At 40.5% G+C, this 24,824-nt stretch overlaps 1 protein-coding gene across 5 annotated transcripts in view; it reads right to left on the reverse strand.

Moving 5' to 3' along the window:
* The window catches only part of PKHD1 (PKHD1 ciliary IPT domain containing fibrocystin/polyductin), a 707,308-nt gene that overhangs the window by 541,768 nt on the left and 140,716 nt on the right, over positions 1 to 24,824 (reverse strand). For all 5 annotated transcript variants that reach the window (XM_056564010.1, XM_056564009.1, XM_056564011.1 and 2 more), the window contains one exon: positions 12,643 to 12,793. In XM_056564010.1, coding sequence (XP_056419985.1) covers positions 12,643 to 12,793 — 151 coding nt within the window. The remainder of the gene's footprint in view (positions 1 to 12,642; positions 12,794 to 24,824) is intronic.

Consider the following 24,824-nt stretch of genomic DNA (forward strand, 5'->3'; position numbering starts at 1 on the left):
CCCAAGCCAGATGGTACGTTGCGGTTCTGTAATGTTTGATGCATATCCCGCAAGTTTGATGCATATCCCATGCCCCGAGTTGATGAGCTTATTCAAAGGCTAGGGGAGGCTCAGTATTTTTCTGTTTTGGACCTCACCAAAGGGTACTGGCAGGTGCCCTTGATGGAGGCTGCCAAAGAGAAAACAGCCTTTGTCACACCAGAAGGTTTGTTTCAGTGCAAGGTGTTACGCTTTGGTTTACATGGTGCTCCCGCTACGTTTCAAAGGCTAATGGATATTGTACTTTGGCCACATCGTTGGTATGCCTCAGCTTATCTGGACGATATCATCATCCACAGTACAGTCTGGGAAAGCTACCTTCCTAAAGTACAGGCAGTAGTAGACTCCCGTCGGGAGGCCAGTTTAACTGCTAACCCCAATAAATGTGCCATAGGGTTGGAAGAGACCAAATACCTAGGGAATGTCATTGGGCGTGGTGTTGTCAAACCCCAGGTAAACAAAATAGAGGCCATCCGGAATTGGCCCCGACCTGTCACTACCCGACAGGTGAAGTCGTTCCTAGGAATGGTGGGTTACTATATGAGATTCATCCCCCATTTTGCTACGGTGGCTGCGCCCTTAACAGACCTCCTGAAGGGATGCAAGTTCGTCATGGTGCGCTGGAACGAATAGGCTGAGCAGGCATTTTCTGCTTTGAAGTCGGCCATATGTGGGTCTCCGGTGTTGGGGACACCAGACTTCAAAAGGGAATTTGTGGTACAGACCGATACTTCTGAGGTAGGTCTCGGTGCTGTACTCTCCCAGGAAGTCAACGGTGAAGAGCATCCCATTGTCTTTCTTAGCCATAAACTGACCCCGGCAGAGAACAGGTATAGTATAGTGGAGAGAGAGTGCCTGGCCTTTAAGTGGGCACTTGAGTCTCTCCGCTATTATCTGATGGGCAGGAAGTTTCGTCTCATGACGGATCATTCCCCCCTTGGATGTGCCAGGCCAAGGAAAAAAATGCCAGGGTCACCAGGTGGTTTCTGTCATTACAGAATTTCAAGTTCAAGGTTGAACACAGAGCGGGTCGTTTGCTAGGCAATGCCGATGCCCTATCACGAGTCCACTGTTACACAAGTGTTCACCCCCTCAGGCTTGAACAAGGGGGGGGGGTATGTGAGAAGGTGAAAGGCATCGTGGTGGATGGGCAATATGTGTCACCAAGGCTCCTTATTATGTAAACTGTAGCCTTCCAGATGTTGCAAAACTACAACTCCTAGCATGCACTCACTGCACCCCTTATTAAATTCTGTGAGGGGTGTAGTTTCCAAAATGGGGTCACATGTGGGGGGGTCCACTGTTCTGGCACCATGGGGGGCTTTGTAAACGCACATGGCCCCTGACTTCCATTTCAAACAAATTTTCTTTACAAAAGCCCAATGGCGCTCCTCCTCTTCTGAGCATTATAGTTCGCCAGCAGAGCACTTGACGTCCGCACATGGGGTATTTCCACACTCAGAAGAGATGGGGTTACAAATTTTGGGGGTCATTTTCTCCTATTACCCCTTGTATAAATGTCAAATTTTGGGAAAAAACTGCATTTTAGTGAAAAAAAAATTGTTTTTTTCATTTACACATCCAACTTTAACAAAAAGTCGTTGAACACCTGTGAGGTGTTAAGGCGCAATGTACCCCTTGTTACGTGCCTTTAGGGTTGTAGTTTCCAGAATAGTATGCCATGTGGTTTTTTTGTTGTTCTGGTACAATAAGGGCTTACTAAATGTGACATGCCACCCATAAACCATTTCAGCAATATTTGCTTACCAAAAGCCAAATGTGACTCCTTCTCTTCAGAGCTTTGTAGTGCGCCAGCAGAGCACTTGACGTCCACACATGGGGTATTTCCATACTCAGAAGAGATGGGGTTACAAATTTTGGAGGGCATTTTCTCCTATTACCCCTTGTAAAAATGTAAAATTTGGGGGAAAACTAGTATTTTAGTGGAAAAAATTATAATTTACACATCCAACTTTAACGAAAAGCCGTCAAACATCAGTGGGGTGTTAAGGCTCACTGTATTCCTTGTTACGTTCCTTGAGGGGTGTAGTTTCCAAAATTGTATGCCATGTGGGTTTATTTTTTTTGCTGTTCTGGCACCAGGGGGGCTTCTTAAATGTGACATGCCCCCCAAAAACCATTTCAGAAAAACTCACTCTCCAAAATCCCACTGTCGCTCCTTCCCTTCTGAGCCCTCTAGTTCACCCGCCGAACACTTGACATACACATATGAGGTATTTCCTTACTTGAGAGAAATTGGGTTATACATTTTAGGAAGATTTCTCTCCTTTTACCCCTTGTAAAAATTCAAAAACTGGGTCTACAAGAACATGCCAGTGTAAAAAAATTAAGATTTTGAATTTTCTCCCATTCCTCTGCTATTCCTGTGAAACACCTAAAGGGTTAACAAACCTTTTGAATGTCATTTTGAATACTTTGAGGGGTGAAGTTTTTATAATGGGGTCATTTATGGGGTATTCCTAATATGAAGGCCCTTCAAATCCACTACAAAACTGAACTGGTCCCTGAAAAATTTCGATTTAGAAAATTTTGGGAAAAATTGGAAAAATTGCTGCTATACCTTGAAGCCCTCTGATGTCTTCCAAAAGTAAAAACATGTCAACTTTATTATGCAAACATAAAATAGATATATTGTATATGTGAATCAATATATAATTTATTTGGAATATTCATTTTCCTTATAAGCAGAGAGCTTTAAAGTAAAAAAAAATGCAACATTTTCACTTTTTCAGCATATTTTTGAATTTTTCCCCAAGAAATGATGCAAGTATCGACAAAATTTTACCACGAACATAAAGTAGAATATGTCACGAAAAAACGGTCTCGGAATCAGAATGAAAGGTAAAAGCATCCCAGAGTTATTAATGCTTAAAGTGACAGTGGTCAGATGTGCAAAAAACGGCCGGGTCCTACACTCAAAATTGGCTGGGTCCTTAAGGGGTTAAAGGCAGCCTGCTTCACCAGCTGAGGAGGATTTTGCTAGATGGAGCTCACACTGCCAGAGAGAGCTGAATGTGGAGTTCCTCCCTAAGTTTGCTCCAAGTTTGGAAGCTGGTGAACAGTCTGCCTGGAGGCCTGGAAAAGACTTGCTTGATGCCGCATGGCATGGACTCAGGTGTGAAGAAACACCTAAGGAATACAGGTGGACTTTTGTTATGTTTTCCTTTCTTCTGCATTTAAAGACTGTTTGCTGTGTGCCAAGTGTGAATAAAACATTGAACTTTCCTTGCCTCTATACTTAAACCGCACCTATCTGCAAGAGCGAGTCAACACAATATATACACACACATATATATATATATATATATATAGATATATATATATATATATATATATATATATATATATACATACATTTTTTCTCAACACTAGAGCCATTTTCAAGCATGCTGAAATGTTGCTGCTGGTAACATGTGATGAATAAAAGCACATTTTTTGCTTGAGCTACCGTGGAGTGCTGCGCCATTGTTTGTTGGAATATATATATAAATATATATATATATATATATATATATATATATATGTAGATACAGGAAACATGTAAATAACATGAAACATGCAGTAAGTGATACAGGGTAATCTTAGCACTTATCTAGTATTATCTACTGTATGGTTCATGTTATTTACATGTTTCTTGTATATATATATATATATATATAAATAATAAACTGATAAAAATGCAGTTGAATGCTTTTATGCCCTATGACATCACAGACATGCCCCCATCTTGTATTTGGTGCCACTTTTGTGTATTTATATCTGTCTAGTACTAGCATGTATAGACATCTTAATCCTCCAATTGAAAAAGGGAGAATTTACTCCCGAAACCCATCTTGCTTTTATTAAGTCCATTTTTATTATTTTATATGATGTCAATAAACAAAATTTGTACAATACACTTTTGAAGCCGGATCCATCTGTGGTAGCAAACCTAAAAGTGGCTGAACTACCTCCACAGCATTTCCTGATCCTTCTTCTGGTATCCTCTTCAAATTCTACATTTAAAACTGCGCCAAATTCTGTGCCAAGCAGAACATGGTAGATTTGCTGTTTCCTGACCAAAATGATTCCTCATCCATTCCACAGAGCGAACATTCCTTAACCCCTTAAGGACTCAGGGTTTTTCCGTTTTTGCACTTTCGTTTTTTCCTCCTTACCTTTTAAAAATCATAACCCTTTCAATTTTCCACCTAAAAATCCATATTATGGCTTATTTTTTGTGTCACCAATTCTACTTTGCAGTGACATTAGTCATTTTACCCAAAAATGCACGGCAAAACGGAAAAAAAATAATTGTGCGACAAAATCGAAGAAAAAACGCCATTTTGTAATTTTTGGGGGCTTCCATTTCTACGCAGTGCATATTTCGGTAAAAATTAATTACACCTTATCATTATTCTGTAGGTCCATATGGCTAAAATGATACCCTACTTATATAGGTTTGATTTTGTTGCACTTCTGGAAAAAATCATAACTACATGTAGGAACATTTTTACGTTTAAAAATGTCATCTTCTGACCCCTATAACTTTTTAATTTTTCCACGTACAGGGCGGTATGAGGACTCATTTTTTGCGCCGTGATCTGAAGTTTTTATCTGTATGATTTTTGTTTTGATCGGACTTTTTGATCACTTTTTATTAATTTTTAATGGCATAAAAAGTGACCAAAAATGCGCTTTTTTTTTAATTTTTTTTTTTTATTTAACTGTTTATTTATCGTTTTATCAATACAATTTTCAATTCAGTAAAATAGAAAAATAAAAATAACAAAGAAAGAAAAATCTTGCGGCAGCAAGAATAGAGTTCATTGTCAAAGCGTATATGCAATATTGTAACAAGAACCCTACAACTAGGTAGCTTGAAGCAGTTGCCATGTTTCTATACTTTAACTTTGTAATTTTTTTGCGCGTACGTCATTGACCGTGCGGTTTAATTAATGATATATTTTTATAGTTCGGACATTTACGCACGCGGCGATACCACATATGTTTATTTTTTTTTACACTGTTTTATTTTTTTTATGGGAAAAGGGGGGTGATTCAAACTTTTATTAGGGAAGGGGTTAAATGACCTTTATTAACACTTTTTATTTTTATTTTTTTTTGCAGTGTTATAGGTCCCATAGGGACCTATAACACTGCACACACTGATCTCCTATGCTGATCACTGGCGTGTATTAACACGCCTGTGATCAGTGTTATTGGCGCTTGACTGCTCCTGCCTGGATGTCAGGCACGGAGCAGTCATTCGCCGATCGGACACCGAGGAGGCAGGTAAGGGCCCTCCCGGTGTCCTGTCAGCTGTTCGGAACAGCCCGACTGAGCAGCTGGGTCACTTTCACTTTCACTTTCAAAGCTGACCGCCGCTTCTAAAGGGTTAATATCGCACATCGCCGCGATCGGCGATGTGTGATATTAGCCGCGGGTCCCGGCCGTTGATGAGCGCCGGGACCGACGCGATATGATGCGGGATCGCGACGCGATCCCGCTTCATATCGCGGGAGCCGGCGCAGGACGTAAATATACGTCCTGCGTCGTTAAGGGATTAAAGGGGTTATCCAGGAAAAAACTTTTTTATATATATATATATATATATATATATATATATATGTATCAACTGGCTCAAGAAAGTTAAACAGATTTGTAAATGACTTCTATTAAAAAAAATCTTAATCCTTTCAGTACGTATGAGCTGCTGAAGTTGGGTTGTTCTTCTCTGTCTAAGTGCTCTCTGATGACACCTGTCTCCGGAACTGTCCAGAGTAGAAACAAATCCCCATAGCAAACCTCATCTACTCTGTGCAGTTCCCAAGACAAGCAGAAATGTCAGCAGAGAGCACTGTTGTCAGACAGAGAAAACAACTCAACTTCAGCAGCTGATAATTATTGGAAGGATTAAGATTTTTTAATAGAAGTAATTTAAAAATCTGTTTATCTTTCTGGAGCCAGTTGACATATAAAAAAAGTTTTTTCCTGGAATACCCCTTTAAACTGCACCTCCTTGAAGAGCATGCTCACATTACCACTTAGTTTACAGCTCATAAGGAAGAAGGAAAGTGTTATCCCTGGTAGTCTAGTGGTAAAACCTTTCAATCCCAATGAGTTCAGAAAGGGCTCAGTTATATTCCTGGCTGTCCAGCAAGTATGGGGCTGGTCATATTCAGGGTCCTCAGTGTTAACAATGGAATTCAAAATCAGAAAAATCTTTTCTATATCTATGTCTAATTTACTATATGAGGAATAAATAATATATAAATATATTCTAAAACCCCTTCTCCTGTCCCTTGCCTCTTTGTGTGTTACCCAAATATCATTGTCGGTCTACTATGTGTATTGTTATCTCTTCTTCTCTCTTAATTTTTCCTCGAAAAGATATTAACCAGTAAATATTCTATGAATGATAAAGTCTAATAACTATGATGTAAAAACACTCCTTTTTTCTATGAAAGAGGATATGGATATGTTTTTATTTTATACCAACTTATTAGTTTGTATGTAAAAAAAAAAAAAAGAAATTGTGATTGTTTGTATTGTTGTTTTTATTTTGATAACAAATTGATAATAAAAATATATTGTACCATAATACATGTGGGACTAGATTTGTGCCAAACTTTGAACAGTAAATTCTACTAAAATGATCCCTCCTTGGAGTCCACACACGTTTTTGTCACTTCTGCGTGAATTTGCCTCGAGCCACAATTTGCACCTTTTTTTGGAACAGTTTAATGCATAAAATGGGTGTAAACTGTGGTTAATGTGGGTCATAGTTTACAGCTCATGAGAAATGAAAACAATTTAATTCCTGGTGGTCTGGTGGCAAAACCTTTTGGTTCAAAAGAGGGCTTGGTAATACTTAATGGGTAGAAGTGTTGGCTGTGTTCTCGGAAAAAAACACATAATTCCCCAGTGGAGATAAAGGTAAGGTACAAACTGTCAAAACCACAAGACCCCTAACCAGGAATTACTAATACCCCGTTAGACAGTCCCCACCGTAAAACGTAACATTTTATTGTAGAATTATAAGATCTAATAGCACAACATGTTCCTGGCCTCTAAGTGGTGTATTATTGTTGGTGGCTGCAGTCCAACCAGAAAACTATAAGTGCACAAAGGCCAACGGCTGTCCGGGCATGCTGGGAGTTGGGGTTTTGCAACCTAAGGAGGTCCACAGTTTGGAGGCCACAGGTTTAAAGGGACCAGCAATCTTCTTAGGTTAGCCTCATTAGCCCAGACCTCTGATGAAGCTCTAAGGAGCGAAACATGTTGGGAGAATTAGGTGTGTTTAAGTTTTAAAGGCTTGTGTTGCCATCGAGCATTTAGTAGTACCTCCTTGTGCAGTGGAGGAATAGGGATTGGGGGTAAGAAGAAGATATATTTCATAAAGTGTATCAGATTTTTTTAAGAAGACCATCCCCATAGAAGACCACTTCTCAATGCACTTTTAGGTGGTCTTCCCAAAGACAAATTAGCCTCCAGGGAATGTAGCACGTCCTCTCATCTTCCACTTGGTGGATATTATGCTCCCTGGTGTCTCTAGTGGACAATTTACATTCCTTGAAATCTAATTTGTCTTTAAAAACTCCACCCAAAAGTGCACTGAGCGGTAGTGTCCTATGGGGGTGGTCTTCTCAAAAAATGTCCAATATGGTGGACTGAATATCTATGATACAAAAGCTGGTCTTGATAATGAGATGGTCTTCTCAAAGAGGTGTATTAGATGTATTTTCTATAGATAAGGTCATAGATATTATATTCCCTGGTGTCTAGTGGAGGAGGAGGAACATCGGTGTTGCAATCCTAGGTGTCTGTTACTTTGCACCATCAACGTACTCAGATTTATGATGCTTCTTTTTAAGAAGACCCCCATAGAAGACCACTTCTCAATGCACTTTTAGGTGGTCTTCTCAAAGACAAATTAGCCTCCAGGGAATGTAGCACGTCCTCTCATCCTCCACTTTGTGGGTATTATGCTCCCTGGTGTCTCTAACGGACGTGTTATATTCCATGGAGTCTAATGTGTCTATGAGAAGACCACCCAAAATTGCACTGAGAAGTGGTGTTTGATTGGAGTGGTCTTCTTAAAAAATGGCCGCTATGTTGGACTGAATATCCATGATACAAAATCTGGTCTGGATAATGAGATGGTCTTCTCAAAAAGGTGGTTTTTTTGGAGAGGTTTCACTGTAGATGAGGTCAAAGATAATATAATCCCTGGTGTCTAGTGGAGGAGGAGGTGTCAGCTAAGTGTCTGCTACGTCCTACCACCTACATGCTCAGATCTATGATGCTTGTGGCCATCACTTTTATATGTTGTCCAGGCAGGGCTTTAGTATGTTCCAGTTGCTGGTCCCTTTAAACCAGTTGTCTCCAAACATTGGATCTCCTTAGGTTGCAAAACCCCAACTCCCAGCATGCCCAGAATGCCGTTGGCTGTCCGTGCTTGCTGTGAGTTGTTGTTCTGCAACAGCTGGAGGGCCACTGTTTGGAGACCACTGGTTTAAAGGGACAAGCAACTGGATCATACTAAAGCCCTGCCTGGACAACATATAAAAGTGATGGCCACAAGCATCATAGATCTGAGCATGTATGTGGTAGGACGTAGCAGACAGAACTTACAATCTAGCGCATAGCCACCATGGCGTGACAATTGCAGCAGTAAACAGCCATTATTTGCAGTGTTTATTGACCCCGTAATTAACCTAATAGTCTATAGGGACTGGCATTAAGGACTATTGCCCCATCTGGACGGCTCCCTCCTAATATATTATTGACTCAGACACACTGTTATTGTGTATCCCTTAAGTTTTCCTGAAAGTAGAATAATGCTCCTGAGGTGATTAATGAAGACCTAAAATCATTACTACTCTGAAGACCTACATGACAGATGAGGAAACCTCAGCCGTGGAGGATATGAAATCGTTTGTGGTGGTGAGCGGAGCGTGTCATGTCCAAGGGGGATGATGATGGACTGCGCCAACAAGTGGGGCAAGGAGCAGCGTCACCATGAGCAGAATAGAGCAGCTAGGCAACTACCGGAAGACCTGAGGTGGATAACCTAAGGCTCCACAGCAAATACAGACTACAGGTCCCAGCAGGACTGTGGGAGCCCAGGCTGGGATTCCACACAAATAGTAAACATTTAAAGGGATTCTCCACCCTCAGCTTCTTCCAAAAGCTACACTGCTTGATCTATCCTTGATATAGTGTGTCCAGATGCAAATATATTTAAAGAAAAATTATAGGATTTCTAGAAGTCCAGTTTTCTCAATTTATATCAGAACAAGTGGTCAACGGTGATCACTTATATTTATCTCATATCTACTGGATTTAGCTATCTGTATGTTGTTCTTTCATTCTATCTATCGTCTATTATCTATCTACCTATCCATCCATCTATCTCATATCTATCTATCTACCTATCCATCCATCTATCTCATATCTATCTATCTATCTATCTATCTCATATCTATCTATCTCATATCTATATATCTATCTACCTATTTATCTATCTATCTCATATCTATCTATCTATCTATCTATCTATCAGTCTATCTAATATCTATCTATCTATCTTATATCTATATATCTATCTATCTCATATCTATCTATCTATCTCATATCTATCTATCTATCTATCTCATATCTATCTATCTCATATCTATCTCATATCTATCTATCTATCAGTCTATCTAATATCTATCTATCTATCTATCTATCTCCTATCTATCTATCTATCTCATATCTATCTATCTATCTATCTATCTCATATCTATCTATCTATCTCATATCTATCTATCTATCTCATATCTATCTATCTATCTATCTATCTCATATCTATCTATATCTATCTATCTCATATCTATCTACTATCTATCTATCTCATATCTATCTATATCTATCTATCTCATATCTATCTACTATCTATCTATCTATCTCATATCTATCTATCTATCTATCAGTCTATCTAATATATATCTATCTATCTTATATCTATCCATCTATCTATCAATCTCATGTCTATCTATCCATCTATCTATCTATCAACTTATATCTATCTAATATCTATCTATCTATCTTATACCTATCTATCTCATGTCTATCTATCTATCTGTCTCATATCTATCTCATATCTATCTATCTATCTATCTATCTATCTATCAATCAGTCTATCTAATATCAATCTATCTATCTTATCTATCAACTTATATCTATCTAATATTTATCTATCTATCTATCTTATATCTATCTATCTCATGTCTATCTATCTATCTATCTATCTATCTATCTATCAATTTCATGTCTGTCTATCTATCTATCTATCTATCTCATATCTATCTATCATCTTATATCTATCTATCTATATCTATCTATCTCATATCTATCATATCTATCTATCAATCTACAATATATTTTGTTATTTTTTTCTGTCCATTATCCACTAGTCTATTATTCATCTATTACTCTCATAGCTATCTACAATCTATTTATTGCTTTACTTATTTATTCTATCTACCAATTTATCTTTTTTTTTATCTATCTAATCATCCATTTATCTCCTCTCTGTATCTATCTATCTATCTATCTATCTATCTATCTATCTCTCCCATTTCTATCTATCACATATCTGTCAATCTATCTCATATCTATCTATCTCATATCTATCTATCTATCTATCGTATCTTATATCTATCTATCTGTCTATCTAGAAAAAGCAGGGTGGGCTGCACCTCAAAGGAGTGTGAAGATAGGTGCACGCAGCGGCTGGTCCCAGGTCCCGGGTCCGTATCGCTAGAAGAACAGATTTGCTGCAGCACACAGAGTAGTGACAAGTGGTTTATTTCATTCCAATTGCTACGTTTCAACCGCACATGCGTGCTTGAAAAAGGCCGCATGTGCGGTTGAAACGTAGCAATTGGAATGAAATAAACCACTTGTCACTACCCTGTGTGCTGCAGCAAATCTGTTCTTCTATCTGTCTATCTATCTATCTCATATCTATCTCTCTATCTATCTCATATCTATCTATCTCATGTTTATCTGTCTATCTATCTATCTATCTATCCATCCATCTAGCAAAAAATTCTGCAGCACTCCAAATGCAGTGAAAAGATGGTGGATTTATTTTGCCCAACGGCATGCCAACGTTTCGGCTGCCCACTTGCAGCCTTTCTCAAGCAAGTGGGCAGCCGAAACGTTGCTATGCCGTTGGGCAAAATAAATCCGCCATCTTTTCACTGCATTTGGAGTGCTGCAGAATTTTTTGCTTGGTATCTACATTTAACCTGTTACCTGGGACAATGACCTGCTGGCACCTGGCATCTTCTTTCTATTTTTGGGTTGAGCTGCTTCCATTTTCTTCTTATCTATCTATCTATCTATCTATCTATCTATCTATCTGTCTCATATCTATCTATCTCATATCTATCTGTCTCATATCTATCTATCTCATATCTATCTATCTGTCTATCTATCTATCTCATATCTATCTCATGTTTATCTATCTATCTATCTATCTACCTATCTATCTCATGTTTATCTATCTATCTATCTATCTATCTATCTATCTATCTATGCCATACATTTCTTTCTTTCTATCTATCTATACAGAAACATTCAGCATCAATTGGACCTCCTGGGTGCAGGATTATCAAATATTCTAGATAAAAAGTAAAAGTAAATTTCCCACATGTTTTCAGTCTCTGGAAATTCTACTACAGTTATACTCCTGTTATACTCCTGTTATACTCCTGTTATACTCCAGTTATACTCCCGTTATACTCCCGTTATACTCCAGTTGTGTTATGAAAACAAGTGCTGGATTATCAGGCTTTCTGGATTATTAGATGCCGTATTAAAGGAAATTTACTGTATATCTCCAGAATAAACTATTGGAACTATACACTAATTTAATACTTTATTGCATGTATATGACAGCTGGCAATGTATGGGGAGCCCATTATGGTTGTATGGCTTATTGTAAGATGGGACACAATGAATACACTGTAGAGGGACTTGTCGAGTCTGGCACTGTATGGGGGGGAGGGGGGGGGCTACAATACTATGAAACCCATACCCCATATTTTGCACATGCTCAATTTGCAGGGGTAGCGGTTACTTTTATTTAGAGATTTAGAAAAAAAATTTGATTCTGCAGAAGCCCAGTTAGATACCTCTAAGAATAATGCACAGCCTCCTGTCATGGAACTTGATTGGTGGCCTCTAATAAATGTATCATCTACGACAGACGTGACCTCCTCCCACATAGATTGTAATACAATGATCAAACATTCTTCCAATACAACAAAAAGCACAAATTAATTAAAAGAAACAAAAACATTTCCAGTAAGTTTCCACAATCCCCCTCATCTATTCACCGCACAAACGAGATGTTTAACTACAACTTCTTTACTTCCCGTCGCCCAATAAATCCAACCGTGTTTGGCGTTACAGATCACCCTAACCGGCGGCCCGGCAAAAATTATTGTTATTCTTTTTTTTTTTTCTTTTTTACAACCTACACATTGTTACAAATTTAATTTTTAAACTGTTCGAATCAGTCTGTAAAAAAAGATTTGATTATACCTGAGTGTTCTGGAGCCGGCTTTTCCGTATCGCAGTAATCTGCGCGGTAATTGGCTGATTAGGCGCCTCGCACTCCATCTCTGCCTCTGTTGCCATAGCGATGCTACAGGAGCCATTATAGATGAGAACTTCATCTTCTTCCACTTTAGGGCTGAAACGAGGGAAAGGGGAGGGTGGACGGGGTGTCATCAATCTTAATGAAATGCAATTATTTTTGCTCTTATTAATCATTGCGAGCCATTAGCTTGTGGCAAGTACAGGCCGCCATTTGTCAAACTTTGCAAATTTCGGTAATTTTGTTTCCATTCTTTTATCGTTTATTTGTTTTTGCTGATCTGCAGGCCCTGTACGGCACATGTGCGCAAAATATATTACCACCGATTCCTATCTGTTTAGCAAATCAGCCAGGATCGCACACATACTAGAAACACGTGCTTCGAGGTCGGGAAGCCTGGGAGAAATACAAATTGAGAGATTACAGGGCCGAAAGCGTAATACGGTGCCGAAAAAGAGAGAGAGAAAAAAAAACGTTAAAAAAAACGTCATCAATACTGCGGGAATATTGTTCAAGTGTTTAAGCTTTTCTTTCTTGCCGGCAACGGAATAACCTGGATCCCTCCGGGGCGAAGGAGAGAAAATTGGAAATTCTTTCGTCGACGCAACTGGCTAAACTGGTCCCCCCAATTCCAACTGTGAAAAAATGAGGCAATTTAGGATTCCTATTCCCTCTCCTCAGTTTATTGCGATAAGATTCTCGGCGCATAGCGTGCAACATTAACTTAGTAACTTAATTAAACTTACTTAACAGCCCAGAATAAGCAGATTCGATATATGTGCTAGTTATTCTGCCAAATAAGGATTTTAATGCTGTGTAGTGAGAAGGGAGGGGGGTGGGGGGATAGAGAGGAACATATTTGGATTGCTGCATTTTAGCTAAGTATGGTGGGAGGTGTGAGGTGGGTGGTGATTTTAATATATATACTGTATCAGGCAATCTATATTTCTTGATACAATACAACTCATGATACAATGCACTAAAGTAGTGTTTCCCAATGAGTGTGCCTCCAGCTGTTGAAAAACTACAACTCACAGCATGCCCGGACAGCCTTAGGCTGTCCGGGCATGCTGGGAGTTGTAGTTTTGCAACAGCTGGAGACACACTCATTGGGAAACACTACTTTAGCAGAAAAGGAACATTCTGACCCCTGACAAGTCTACAAATTATCGTTATGTCTTATTATAGCTAATTGCAGCACAGTGACCAGTAGGTGGCAGTGTTGAGGCCACTACTGCTTGTACTGTATAGGCATTGGATGGGACAAACTACCGTAGTAATGTATGATCGCTGCTATAGGGGATATTTAATAATGTCATTACACTAGTTTTCCTGTGCAATCATATTTACAGAAGCCTAAGACCACCCAAATAAAAGGCAGCATGGCCAGCTCTACGGTTCAGGCATTGCTATGGGACTGGCACTACTATTAGAAAAGAAATACAAGAATATATTTACTATAATACTGCTTAATGTATGATAATATAACTACTATAATACTGCCCCTAGGTACAAGAAAATAAGTACTATAATACTGCCTCCTATGTACTAGAATATAACTACTATAATACTGCTCCTATATACAAGAAGATAACTTCTATAATACTGCTCCTATATACAAAAATATAACTACTATAATACTGTCCCTATGTACAAGAATATAACTCCTATAATACTGCTCCTATATACAAGAATATAACTCCTATAATACTGCTCCTATATACAAGAATATAACTACTATAATACTGCTCCTATGTACAAGAATATAACTACTATAATACTGCTCCTATATACAAGAATATAACTACTATAATACTGCTCCTATATACAAGAATATAACTACTATAATACTTCTCTTATGTAAAAGAATATAACTACTATAATACTGCTCCTATATACAAGAATATCACTACTATAATACTGCTCCTATATACAAGAATATAACTACTATAATACTGCTCCTATATACAAGAATATAACTACTATAATACTGCCTCCTGTGTTTAAGAATATAGCTACTATAATATTGCCCCTATGTACAAGAATATAACTACTATAATACTGCCCCTATGTACAAGAATATAACTACTATAATACTGCTCCTATATACAAGAATATAACTACTATAATACTGCTCCTATATACAAGAATATAACTACTATAATACTGCTCCTATATACAAGAATATAACTACTATAATACTGCTCTTATGTAAAAGAATATAACTACTATAATACTGCTCCTATATACAAGAATATAACTGCTATAATACTGCTCCTATATACAAGAATATAACTATTATAATACTGTCCCTATATACAAGAATATAACTACTATAATACTGCTCCTATATACAAGAATATAACTATTATAATACTGTCCCTATATACAAGAATATAACTACTATAATACTGTCTCCTATATACAAGAATATAACTACTATAATACTGCTCCTATATACAAGAATATAATAATTATAATACCGCTCCTATATACAAGAATATAACTACTATAATACTGCCCATATATACAAGAATATAACTACTATAATACTGCCCCTATATACAAGAATATAACTACTATAATACTGCTCCTATGTACAAGAATATAACCACTATAATAATGTCTCCTATATACAAGAATATAACTACTATAATATTGCCTCCTATGTACAAGAATATAACTACTATAATACTGCCTCCTATATATAAGAATATAACTACTATAATACTGTCTCCTATATACAAGAATATAACTACTATAATACTGCTCCTATGTACAAGAATATAACTACTATAATAATGCTCCTATGTACAAGAATATAACCACTATAATACTGTCTCCTATTTACAAGAATATAACTACTATAATACTACCTCCTATATACAAGAATATAACTACTATAATACTGCCTCCAATATACAAAAATATAACTACTATAATACTGCCTCCTATATACAAGAATATACCTACTATAATACAGCTCCTATATACAAGAATATAACTACTATAATACTGCTCCTATGTACAAGAATATAACTACTATAATACTGCTCCTATATACAAGAATATAACTACTATACTACTGCCTCCTATGTACATGAATGTGACTACTGTAATAGTGCTCTTCGTGTACATGAATGTGAGTACTATAGCACTGCCCCCCTGCGGATGACAGACAGGAGACTTTTGTCACCGGCCTGTAGTCGCTCATTAGTCTGGCTGCACACATCCGTATGGCGGTGTTTCTCTGCCTGCTGTCCAGATCTCTCCATCGCCTCGGGTGAGGTGCTCACCTCTCCTCACGGCAGCGCTCGCTCTGTACCGCCTCATCAGTAATTAATACAGGTCGTGGATCCGCTGCGGAATAGTCACTGGCAGCTACGGCAAATCCCTTCCCAGTCCAGAAGAGAAATCTGCTCGGTAACATGCCAGGGCGGGTGATTGATGGTTCCTACCCGGGACTCGGTGACTTTGTGAACATGCGGATGATAAGAGTATCCAGCCGCCTGCCTTATAAATAATTGTCATTAAAGTGCCTGCTCTCTTTTTCATCTCCTGTGATTTTTCCCCATTGGCAGTCACCAGATGTTGTGTACGAAATGAGAGATAAATATCCCGGTGCGGCGGCAGGGACGCAACCAGCTGTTTGTTACACTGAGATTTCTGATGATTTGTACATTACAGGAGCGGCCGCTGCAGTCTGGACGTGTTCAAAGAGTCCATATTCACAGGCTATCACTTTACAGCGGTGTTGCGAAAGTACCGTGTTGCAGAACTACAACTCCCAGCATGCTCGGACAGCCAACGGCTGTCCGGGCATGCTGGGAGTTGTAGTTTTGCAACAGCCGGAGGGGCGCGGTTTGGAGACCACTGCTTTAGAAGGTCTGATTTGAATCAATATCTGGTCCTGGGAAAGCTGGGTGGCAAACAATTGCGCAACAGTACAGTTCTTGTTTCCAGCAGATTCCAGATATCATTTTACAGCGGTGTTGCAAAAGTACTGTGTTGCAAAACTACAACTCCCAGCATGCCTATGCTGGGAGTTGTAGTTTTGCAAAAGCCGGAGGGGCGCGGTTTGGAGAACACTGCTTTAGAAGGTCTGATTTGAATCAACATCTGGTCCTGGGAAAGCTGGGTGGCAAACAATTGCGCAACATTACAGTTCTTGTTTCCAGCAGATTCCAGATATCACTTTACAGAGGTGTTGCAAAAGTACTGTGTTGCAAAACTACAACTCCCAGCATGCCCGGACAGCCAACGGCCGTCCGGGTATTCTGGGAGTTGTAGTTTTGCAACAGCCCGAGGGGCGCGGTTTGGAGACCACTGCTTTAGAAGGTCTTATTTGAATCAATATCTGGTCCTGGGAAAGCTGGGTGGCAAACAATTGTGCAACATTACAGTTCTTGTTTCCAGCAGATTCCAGATATCACTTTACAGCGGTGTTGCAAAAGTACTGTGTTGCAAAACTACAACTCCCAGCATGCCCGGACAGCCAACGGCTGTCCGGGTTTGCTGGGAGTTGTAGTTTTGCAACAGCCGGATGGGCACGGTTTGGAGACCACTGCTTTAGAAGGTCTGATTTTAATCGATATCTGGTCCTGGGAAAGCTGGGTGGCAAACAATTGCGCACCATTACAGTTCTTGTTTCCAGCAGATTCCAGATATCACTTTACAGCAGTGTTGCAAAAGTACTGTGTTGCAAAACTACAACTCCCAGCATGCCTATGCTGGGAGTTGTAGTTTTGCAAAAGCCGGAGGGGCGCGGTTTGGAGACCACTGCTTTAGAAGGTCTGATTTGAATCAATATCTGGTCCTGGGAAAGCTGGGTGGCAAACAATTGCACAACATTACAGTTCTCGTTTCCAGCAGATTTCAGATATCACTTTACAGCGGTGTTGCAAAAGTACTGTGTTGCAAAACTACAACTCCCAGCATGCCCGGACAGCCAACAGCCGGAGGGTCACAGTTTGGAGACCACTGCTTTAGAAGGTCTGATTGGAATCGATATCTGGTCCTGAGAAAGTTGGGTGGCAAACAATTGCGCAAAATTACAGTTCCTGATATATTTGTGCGGTGGCAGGGACGCAACCAGCTGTTTGTTACACCGATTTGTACATTACAGAAGCGACCACTTTAGTCTGGACGTGTTTAAAGAGACCATACTCATAGGCTATTACTTTACAGCAGTGTTGCAAAACTACAACTCCCAGCATGCCCGGACAGCCAAAGGCTGTTCGGGACACCGCGGTGGTCCCGAACAGCTCCACTGAGCTAACTGGCATTGATTTCTCCCGTTTTAGATGCCTCTATCATCTTTGATCGCGGTATCTAAAGGGTTAATACTGGACATCAGCCCGATCGGCCATGTTTGACATTAGCTGCGGGTCCTGGTTGCTGATAGCAACCGGGATCCAGCAGATACGAAGCACACTCAGCTTCTGAACATGCTTCATAGATCAGGAGTCGGAAACGGACGTAAATATACATCCGTGGTTGTTAAAGGGTTAACCTATAATCACAATTGAGGTGTTTTATGAGGACCTGAAGTCTTTACGCTGTGTTTGGACATTGAGTTTTTTCCAGCAATTTTCATTATTTACTGTGATTTTCCAAATGTACAGTAAAAATGACAAATATGTACGGTGATTTGCACAATTGTAATAAAATGCAACATTTTTGCTGCAATTTTGAGAAAATTATGGCAAAAAAATTTAAAACTGCAAATGTGTGAATGCAGCCTCAGGGGAGGTGTATATGTGGTAGCCCTTGGGGGTTGTATGGTAGTTGGGGTGTTGTTTCGGTAGATGAGGGGTTAATGTTAATCCTATAGTTCGTGACACCAGGCTGAGGGCTAGTATGCTGAGGTAATTCTCCGGCCTATCGCCGCCCTTCCCAGTAACGATAGGTGCATGAAATGACTGAAGGTCCACAAGGTACTTGAACTTGGATAACTGTACTTAAATGCTTGCAGTACATCCAATGAACAGTAACAGTCTCAGGAATACAGTCTCTATCTAGTGCAATGACTGTTGTTGCGGACCTTGACTTCTCATAAAAGTCTCTGAATTAGGGAATATTGCGAAGATCCGTCTGGATTTAGGGGATAGATAAGGTCCGGTGATCTTGCAGAGTGTTTAGGGATTGACACACTCACAATTTAGCAGATATCAGCCGTCGCCGTAAGGCTCAGGCCTAAACTCACTGACGACAGCAGCGCAGATCCTTCTCCATCAACAGCCCACGAGGAAAGAGAGTGAGCAATGGCCGCCGCTCTCTTATATGGTCAGGGGCAGGGACGTTTTTACTGGTCCAATCAACTGTCACTCACCGTTACAAGGAGTGATGGGAGATAAACGTCACAGGGACCTCCAAAAGGTCCTCAAGCATAAAACCATAGAGTTCACCCGGTCACGTGACCCGCAGGTCCTGTTACGCTATGCATAGGTAATTAACCATTTATATACACTTGTACAATCCTATATATATACAAATCCTGAAGAATTATTAGATAACTAATACCTAGATGAGAGGTGACTAGGGGGGGCTAGTTAAGAAGAACCCCGACGTCCTAGGGATTCTGGCTATGGGGACTTATATACAAAGGTACCAGATAGGATGCGGTACCGGGACACCACAAACCCCCTTACTTAAAATAAGTCGACCTCGACGCCTGTCCCCTAAGACAGAGGGACTAGGACTAGAACAGGATGATCTATAAATTTGCATTTGCTATACATCCTAAGTAAACATTAAACACATTTACATTCTCTGATACTCTTACTAGTATCTGGACTAGACAATAGAAATCTATCTAGAATTGGTGCTATCTAGACATAAATGCTATCTAGACATTAACGAAGCTATCTATCCTTTAGTTTCTAGCTTCTTAAACATTCTATTAAACTTACTATACACTTTAAAGCTTACTAGACAATTAGGCAGCTATCTGACATGTAGTTGCTAGCTCCTAAGACATTTTATTAGCTCTCTACACATTTTTATGAGGCTAACTAAACATTAGTACAGCTCTCTATACTTTTAGTTTCAAGCTGACTAGACATTTTTATTATCTCACACATTTTATTCGCCAACATTAAGTTACCTGTTAGTACACGAAAGGTTATACTGGCTAGCCGGAAGCTAGGTCACAGTAAGGTTGGCTGCTAGAGTCTATCGACTACATGCTACTTACCCCTAGAGCACTTTCAAGACAACCTAACTAGGTTATTCTTAGAAGTACGTGTTTAATTCTATATTCGCAAGAGCACCTACTGGCCAGGCAGAGCATCTCACAGACGCAAAGACAGTGGCGAGATTGCTGCCTCTCCCGATACTATATTAGTGATGAGCGGGAGCTGTCAGCCCCGGCTGCACTGTCCCCTCACCTGCAGCGTGTGAACCGCCGGGGACCATTCTCTGCAGGACACCATTGTCTGCAGGACACCATTCTCTGCAGGCCGTGCGGGCTGCCTGTCAGTGCTGAGAATGCTCTGGTCTCAGCATCATTCAGTCTGCAGGCATTACACTGTGCAGTGCAGGGGCTGGGAAGAGATAAGCTCCTCCCCCTCTCACTCCTCTGTATTTCCTGCAGGCCGGGTTGAGTTTCCTGCACCTCCACCACAGGCCCGGACACCCACCCAATGCCTCCAGACCCCCCCCCCCCCTGCCCACCCTGATGCTGCCCTTCATGGCAAGTAACTTTGGGGGAGGGGGGGTCAGGCTCGGGCGACAGGTAAAGGGGGACTCTTATCAGTGTTTCTCAGCAGAGGCCTCTAACTATAGTAAAACTACAACTCCCAGCATGTATTTGGCTTTGTGGGCATACTGGGAGTTGTAGTTTTACAACAGCTGGAGGCACCCTGGTTGGGGAACACTGATCTACCTGTCTTTCTATCTCCTATCTATCTCTCATATCTATGTATTTATCTAACTATCTCATATCTATCTATTTATCTATCTATCTATCTCCTATCTATCTATCTTCTATCTATCTATCTATCTATCTATCTATCTATCTCCTATCTATCTATCTTCTATCTATTTATCTATCTATCTATCTCCTATCTATCTATCTCCTATCTATCTATCTATCTATCTATCTATCTATCTATCTATCTCCTATCTATATATCTATCTATCTATCTCCTATCTAATATCTATCTATCTAGCTATCTATCTTTCTACCTCATATCTATCTATCTATCTATCTATCTATCTATCTATCTGTCTGTCTGTCTGTCTGTCTGTCTGTCTGTCTGTCTGTCTGTCTGTCTATCTATCTCATATCTATCTATATATCTATATCATATCTATTCCACTGCTGCCAGCATCTATTTTTCATTTACTTACAGCCTATTTAGATGTCGAGACAGGGGATAAGTTATAGATTGTGGGGGATCCGAGCGCTAGGACCCCCTACAATCTCCCGAACAGGGCCCCTGCAGTCTGCTGGAAGGGGGTGCTGAACCCTGCACGGAGCTTCCTGCGGGGGACATTGGAATGGCCACTTTCGGCTGACTGACAGGGCCCCGTTATGTGCCCCTCACTTATAATGCCCCCCTGTCATGTGCCCCTCACTTGTAATGTCTCCCTGTCACGTGCCACTAACAAATAAGGTGCTCTGATTTATAATGCCCTCCTTTTATGTGTCCCTTACTTAAAATGCCCCCTGAGGGTGCAGGACAGGGGGCATTATATGTGAGGGGAACATAACGGGGCATTGTAAGTCGAAGCACATTATATATTAGCAGCCCAAGACAGGGGGGCATTATAAGTGAGGGGCACATGACAGGGGGGCATTATAAGTGAGGGGCACATGACAGGGGGCATTATAAGTGAGGGGCACATGACAGGGGGGTATTATAAGTGAGGGGCAGATGACAGGGGGGCTCCTCATGTATAATGCCCCCCTGTCATGTGCCCCTCACATTTAATGCCCCCTGTCATGTCCCCCTCACATTTAATGCCCCCTGTCATGTGCCCCTCACATTTAATGCCCCCTGTCATGTGCCCCTTACTTAAAATGCCCCCTGAGGGTGCAGGACAGGGGGCATTATATGTGAGGGGCACATGAAGGGGCATTATAAGTTAGGGGCACATAAAAGGGGGCATTAAATGTGAGGGGCACATGACAGGGGGCATTAAATGTGAGGGGCACATGACAGGGGGCATTAAATGTGAAGGGCACATGACAGGGGGCATTATAAGTTAGGGGCACATAACAGGGGTCATTAAATGTGAGGGGCACATGACAGGGGTCATTAAATGTGAGGGGCACATGACAGGGGGGCATTATATGTGAGGGGCACATAACAGGCCCTCACTTATAATGCCCCCCTGTCTTGGGCCCCTCACTTATAATGCCCCCCTGTCTTGGGCCGTTAACATATAATGTACTTCAACTTATAATGCCCCCTGTTATGTGCCCCTTACTTATAATGCACCCTGAAGGGGCAGGACAGGGGGCATTATATGTGAGGGGAACATTACAGGGGCATTATGTGAGGGGCACATGATAGGGGGGCATTATAAGTGAGGAACCCCCTGTCATGTGCCCCTCACATATAATGCCCCCCTGTCATGTGCCCCTAACATATAATGTGCCCTGTCTTATAATGCCCCCCTGTTATGTTCCCCTCACTTATAATGCCCCCTGAGGGAGCAGGATTGGGGGGCATTATATGTGAGGGGAACATTGCAGGGGCATTATATGTTAGGGGCATTATATGGTAGGGGCAGAGGACAGAGGGCATTATTATTATGAGGGGGACCAGGACAGGTCATAGTTATATGTGGGGGCACAGGATGAGGCATTAATACTATATATGAGGGGCACAGAGTATAAGGAATTTCTGGGGTAGTACGGTTTTCATTAGCCACAATTCATCACGGTATTGTATTCAGAGGGATATTTTGAGCGTACAGTGTGTGGTAGTATTATATTCAAAGGGTACAGTGTGTGGCAGTATTATATTCAGTGGGCACAGTGTGTGGCAGTATTATATTCAGTTGGTACAGTGTGTGGCAGTATTATATTCAGTGGGTACAATGTGTAGCAGTATTTTCAGTGGGTACAGAGTGTGGCAGTATTATATTCAGTGGGTACAATGTGTGGCAGTATTATATTCAGTGGGTACAGTGTGTGGCAGTATTATATTCAGAGGTACAGTGTGTGGCAGTATTATATTCAGTTGGTACAGTGTGTGGCAGTATTGTATTCAAAGGGTAAAGTGAGTTGTAGTATATTGAGGGTACAGTGTGTCAGAATTATATTCAAAGGATATGGTGTTTGGCAGTATTATAATAATACTTGTTTTCATATAGAGGATCAGAATCCGCTGACACAATGAAGAGCCGTCTGGGCGTCAAGTTATGCAGCGAGAATATTTAGCTGGACCTGGCGGTATGTACCATCTGAGTTAGATAAGGAAAGACTATAGAGAAGATGCCACCTGTAGTCACTGATATCATTGTGTATTGTCCTGACTGTCCCATCAGGGCTGTAGTCACTTGTAAGTTTTGCAGTAATGATGGGTGAAACAACAACTCCCAGCATCCCCTCACCACTACTTAGGTCATACTGGGAGCTGTAGTTTTAAATTGTAAAAACATCTTTAGCGCTTTCCCATTATGTGGCAATTGGTATATTTGATTATTATACTGGATACATTTAATAATATTGTAAGTTCTTTAAGAAACACCTTATTTTCTGTCGGCCAACGCAAAATTGTCTAATAGTGCCCCTCCCGAGACTAGACTCTGGATCCGCCCCTACGCAAAGAAGAAGAACAAGAAGTGTACCTAACAGTGGCAGGAATTGGGTATCAATATGCTACAATCCCTAAAGTGTTTTCTTAAGTGAGACATTTACTTTGGTGTATGTACTAGAGAAACTAGAGGTTGTACATTTAAGTGAGTAATCTAGATACTATGTGTGCAAGTACTATTTGAAGGGGAATCTTCCCTATTATTTTTGTTGAGACAGGTGCTAGCGATGGGCGACAACAATAATACTACCCACGGAGAAGCTGGGGTGTCACCTGTTGAGTTTCCTACTAAACACCTTTAGCATTCTATACATTTGTATGTACAAGAATTATTTATGTTTTTAGTGTTGAGTGTACACGTGCAGCACGTCGATATTTTCTGTGTACAGCTCTGACTCACTTTTTATGTACATAGACATTAGACTATTTTTCTATGTACAAACCTTACCTATTTTTTTTATGTACACAGACACGAGGATACCTTCCTGTGTACAAGAACCATATACATAATTGCTATACAGACTTACACAATTATGAACACTCCAACATGGTTCAGGCGCATTCACCTGATAAGTGCAACATTTAGCATAAGAGTTCTTATGAAGCTGCTGGTATATACATAAAATAGACGTGTAAGGATCAACAGTCCACCTACACTAGGAGTCCAATTAAAGGGAAATATACGAAGTGGCGTGTAAGGGTCAGCAGTCCACCTACACTAAGAGTTCATGGAAGGGAAAAGGTGAATACGGCCTTAACCACAACTCAGTCGGGTACAGTCCTTAATGAATCTCCTACAGGCTAGGAGTCTCTTGACTTAATAGTCAGGCACAAGCTTAGTGGTTACGTTGCTGAACTTTGAACTGGAACAATCTTAGTACAGTCCTGCTAGGCACAATTCTTGAACTTGGTTGCTGCAAAATAAAAGTGGTTAACACAAGAAACAATCTGACATTACTTTAAAGTCTCTTCAAAGAATATTCTTCTTTACTCTTCTAGTGCCTCTCTGGGTTCCTCTGTATCTGCCAACATCAGGAGCAGGTTTAGAATTGACATAGCTTTGCCACACCACATTGGTGAGGATGGAGTGGTGAAAAGCAGCATTAGCAGGGGTTATAGGCTTACTAGCCGGGATCAAAGTGGGGCAATAGGGCTTGAGTACCATCTCCAAACTAGGATGGACCCATGACTCTTTCGTTGGTACCCTGGAAGCAGGCAAACTCTCCATGTCAGAAGAGGGCCTTGGTACATACGTTGGTACCTGTGCAGGAGGCAAACTCTCATTGCTCCGAGAGGGCCTAGGTATTCTTGACGGGCCCTTTCCCTTTCTGCAGTTGGGATTGGTGGGAGTGGCTTCC

Source organism: Hyla sarda, chromosome 3 (genome assembly GCF_029499605.1).
Source record: "Hyla sarda isolate aHylSar1 chromosome 3, aHylSar1.hap1, whole genome shotgun sequence".
Lineage (NCBI taxonomy): Eukaryota > Metazoa > Chordata > Amphibia > Anura > Hylidae > Hyla > Hyla sarda.